This window comes from Engraulis encrasicolus, chromosome 3 (assembly GCF_034702125.1).
Source record: "Engraulis encrasicolus isolate BLACKSEA-1 chromosome 3, IST_EnEncr_1.0, whole genome shotgun sequence".
Classification (NCBI taxonomy): Eukaryota; Metazoa; Chordata; class Actinopteri; order Clupeiformes; family Engraulidae; genus Engraulis; species Engraulis encrasicolus.
In genome coordinates, this window is record NC_085859.1 from 27308685 (window position 1) to 27313439 (window position 4755).

General features: G+C 52.0%; 1 protein-coding gene across 1 annotated transcript in view; it reads left to right on the plus strand.

Annotated features, from left to right (window-relative positions):
- LOC134444351 (uncharacterized) overlaps nucleotides 1-3814 on the plus strand; it is a 137801-nt gene extending 133987 nt beyond the window's left edge. The window contains exon 13 of the mRNA XM_063193693.1: nucleotides 2523-3814. Within this exon, the coding sequence (XP_063049763.1) occupies nucleotides 2523-3814 (1292 nt within the window). The remainder of the gene's footprint in view (nucleotides 1-2522) is intronic.
- Nucleotides 3815-4755: the final 941 nt, after the last annotated feature.

Here is a 4755-nt window from a genome sequence, read left to right on the forward strand (position 1 = left end):
TGAATCTCTCTCTCGGTCTCTCTCTGTCATGGAGTCTCTCTGTCTCTGTCTCTGTCTCTGTCTCTCTCTCTCTCTCTCTCTCTCTGAGTCTCTGTCTCTGTCTCTCTCTCTCTCTCTCTCTCTCTCTCTCTCTCTCTCTCTCTCTGCCTCTGCGTCTACACACACTCAAACATTGACAGGTTCAGTGAGTACCTCTGTACCTCTGGATGTTTCTCTGGGTGTTTATTTCTCTTTTTGTCATTCTCTCTCTCTATCTCTCTCTTCTCTTTTCCTACTTCTGTCTACCTCTCTTTCACTATTTCTCTTTCTCTCTGTTTTTTTCTCTCTCTTTTGTCAACATGTCCGTCTCTTGTGAAGTTTGCGGTGGAAAAAAACACTGCCTCGTTTGCCCTGTGACGTTGCTTTGCATTGAGTTCCACACCACAGTACAGCAGAGCCGTATAGCCGCATGACCCGGGGCCCCTAGGCCACAGGTTGCTGTACATGCAGGGGCGCAACTACAGTAGCCTATATGCGACGTATGCGTTGCAGGGGGGCGCCAGAGAGAGGGGGGCACCAAAGAAAGGGCGTTGGAGGGCGGCAAATAATTATTAAGTGGGTTTTTATTTTGAGGAGGGGCACCAAAATAGTTCTTGCATACCCCCCCAGAAATGAGTAGTTGCGGCCCTGGCTGTACATAGCCCCCCATGGAAGGCAGATTACATGACAAAAGGGTATAGACAGTGTCATAATTACAAGCTAGGAATTCAAGGATAGCATGTTTGAGCACTGTGGAGAGGAGTTTTTTACAATTTGTAAAACTCGATACAATAGATTAATTTCTCATTATCGCATCTTGTCACAATTGTTCCGGTTTTGGCTTTTGGCCTATCAGGGGCCAGTCCCTGCCAGGTGCGGGCCCCTAGGCTGTAGTCATATCTAGCCTGTTGAGTTAATCCGGCCCTGAGCAGAGCACAGCGGCGCATCACGTTGTGTGTCTGTCTGTGCGTGTGTCTGTGTGTCTGTGTGAGTGCATGTGTGCCTGTGTGCGTGCGTGTGTGTCAGCTGTGTCTGTCTTTCTGTGTGTGTGTGTGTGTGTGTGTGTGTGTGTGTGTGTGTGTGTGTGTGTGTGTGTGTGTGTGTGTGTGTGTGTGTGTGTGTGTGTGTGTGTGTGTGTGCGGTTACTGTTGTCGTGCAAGGCCTTGGCCAGCGGCGGTTAGTGCCCTGTGGCTGATTTCTTTCTGACAGAGCTGCGGCTCAAACATTAACCTGCCGGGACTGTAAAGTCATATATCAAATAATAAATATCTGCACGCTTTATCTGGAGATCCCAATCAGCCGAAACGGCTATGAAGTGAGAGGGAGATATGTGTGTGTGTTCGTGTGTGTGAATGTTCCTGTGTGTGTGTGTGCTGGCATGTGTGTGTGTGTCCCAGTGCGTGTGTCCATGTGTGTGTGTGCTCTCTACCTGGAAACGAGAGCCAAAACCCTCTTCAGAGTACAACACCCTTAAACAAATGAATCACACAATCAAACAAAAGTGCTTTTGTTTTGTGGAGCGCACTAAACTGGCCTCCGCGCCTGAGGCGGGTATGTGTAACGTGTATGCCATTGTTAATGTTGGCACCTGCCTACCTTCTCTCTCACTCTCTCCTCTCTCTCTCTCTCTCTTTCTCCCTCTCTCTCTCTCTCCAATCTGGTGTGTGTGTGTGTGTGTGTGAGTGCATGCGTGCGTGTGCGTGAGCGCACATGCGTGTGTGTATACTTGTGTGTGTATGTGGGTGTGCGTGCGCGTGTGTGTGTGTGTGTGTGTGTGTGTGTGTGTGCGCGCGCGCATGTGTGTGTATGTGTGTGTACTCGTGTGTGTGTGTGTGTGTGGGTGTGCGTGTCATCTTTGCTTGTTGCTCTTTGCATGCTCTTTGCTTGTCGGTCTGACCTGACTGTGTGGGTGTTTTGTTTGTGTCTAGCTCTGTGTGTTTTCTGTCTGTCTGTCTTTCTGTGTGTGTGTGTGTCTGTGTGTGTGTGTGTGTGTGTGCGCGTGTGCGTGTGCGTGTGCGTGTGCGTGTGCGTGCGCGTGCGCGTGTGCGTGCACGTGTGCGTGTGTGTGCGTGTGTGTGTATGGGTGTGCGTGTGCGTGTTCGTGTGCATGTGGGTGTTTGTCCTCATGGCAAGACTCTTGCTGGTCACATTGTTGGTCAGAATAGCCAAAAGATTTGTTTCCCAATTAACATTTAATCTAGAATCAAAATATGATTTATAATGCACATTACCATAATATAATGTATGAAGTATATATAATGTATAAGGTATAATGTAGTGTATAATTTGTATATATTGCATAAAAGGTACAGTGTAATAAAGTGTACTGTATTCGTCTGTCTGTCTGTCTGTCTGTCTGTGTGTGCGTGTGTGAGTGAGAATCTGAGGTGCTTCCTTGCTAGGGTGATTGTGTATAGGTGTATTTGTTTGTTTGTGTTTGTATTTTTCCGACACTGTGTGTGATTACGCATAACAGTATACGTATGTGTGTTCCTATGCCACAGGCTCTGAGGCACTGTCCCGCTACGGTGAGCAGTTCCTGGGGGAGGTGCAGCGCGTGCTGGGGGAGTGTGGCCAGAGGAGAGAGGTGGCCGCCGGGCAGCTGGAGGTGCTGAGGAGGGAGCAGGAGCAGGCCCTGGACACGCTGGACTCCCTCAGCCAGGGGAGGCGCCAGAAGAGGAGGAGCAGAGAGCAGCAGGAGCACCAAGGAGGACATGGTGGTGGTGGTGGTGGAGGTGCTGGAGGAGGAGGCAGGGAAGGTGGAAGGGGTTCCCAGGGGTCTGGAGGAGGGTTCGAGGGGCTACCAGCGAGGGCTGGTGAATATAGTCGCAGGGGCAAGGGTGAGTCCGTGAACTGCCATGATGGATCTGAGATGGACAGTGGTGAATCTGGGAGGGTACCTCAGGAGTTTGGGAAGGGCCAGGGTGGATCTGGGAGGGGCTTTGATGGACCTGGCAGTGGCTTGGACAAGCACGAGCAGAGAGTCTACAACAGGGGCTCCGACAGGCCAGGAGTAGCCAGTCTGGTTGGGGCATCCGGTGGGGGCTCAGGTGGGTCTGCTGGGGGTTCTGGAAGAGGGTTTGAGCAGAGGGGTCGGAGTGCGAGCAGGGAGTCCCAAGCATCGTCACTCATTGGCTCAGCAAGAGGTTCTGGGAGGAGCCTAGAGAGGCAGGGGAGGAGCTCCAGAGAGACGAGCCGGATCAGGAGGGGCTCCATGGAGCAACGGGAGGAGGATCACATGACAAAATGGCGGCGTACAGAGCACGTGGGCAGGGCTGATCTAGAACATGAGGGCGATTCGGAAGGGCAAGAGCGGAACTTAGAACCACTTTGTAATCTAGAACCATCATTCAGGTCATTGCAGCTACAGGATGAGTGTCCATTAGAACAACAACCACAACAGCAACAAAAATACAGTTTTGCCTCAGAGCCCCAGAGAACAACACCTGTGCATTCCAGGCAGTCGTCCGCATCAGGCAGACAAGAGCGAGAGCGCTCTCTCTCCCTCAGCCGCAAGGGAAGCACAGGGGACTCTGACCACAGATTCTCCGACTCCATCGGTGGGGGCCCCAGCAATGCGAAACTACCCACCCTCCCCAACGCCAGCTCCAGACAGAGGGCGGTGAGGAAAGCCCTGTCCACCGACATGACAGCAGACACGGGCTCTCGACGCCCTCCCGCACAGCAGCCAACTACCACCACCACTGTAGGCAGGGTCATCCAGAGGACAGCCAGGAGCACGCTGTGGCAGACCCCCCCGAACGACCTCTCGTCCAGGCCAGAGTGGCAGAGCTAGGGGCCTGGGGAGGGAGAGAGGGAGGGTGGGAAGGGAGGCTGACGGGAGGGGGAGGGGGGGCTGGTTGTGTGGCAAAGGGGTCCGTTATGCCAGGCCTTGGGAGGGGTGGGTGTTAGAATTGGGTTCTCATTACATTGTATGTATTGTGTGTATGAGGGACCTTTCAGATGGTTTTGTCCTGGGCCTTGGCCAATGCGGTCAGTGGCCCTGGGAATGGGGATGGAGAGATTGGGATGGGGATGGGGATGGAGGTGGAGTTAGAGTTAGCGATGTGGCTAATGCTAAAAGAACATTTAGGCAGAGTCATCCAGGGAGACAAGGGAACAGCGGGGGGTAGCCAGGCAACCCCAGAAAACTGGGACAAGAGATGGAGAGAGAGATAGAGAGAAAGAGACAGAGAAAGAGAGAGAGAGAGAGGGAGGGAGAGAGAGAGAGAGAGAGAAAGAAAGAGAAAGAGACAGAGAAACGCTGTGATGAGTAAACACTGTACAAGCTGAGAGATAGAAAGAAGAAGAAATATATAAAGAAGGAGAGAGAGAGAGAGAGAGAGAGAGAGAGAGAGAGAGAGAGAGAGAGAGAGAGAGAGAGAGAGAGAGAGAGAGAGAGAGGGACATATAAAAAGAAACCGAGAGAGAAAGAGTGAGAGAAGGGGAGTAAAATAAAAAGCACTTAGAGGCAAGGCCATGTGTGTGGGGTTTTTGATTTTTTTCTTTTTTGGACGGTGTCAAGCAAAGTCCACGTCTGCTTTCATCAGCTCTCAAAGAGCCAGCGGAGCATTCAGTGCAGAGGCAGCACACAGCTGAGGGGAAACAGAGCAGACCAGGGGGGCTTTGGGGGGGTACACGAAAGAGTGTGTGTGTGTGAGAGAGAGTTCTCGTGTGTGTGTGCTAGTGTGTGTGTGTGTGTGTGTGTGTGTGTGTGTGTGTGTGTGTGTGTGTGTG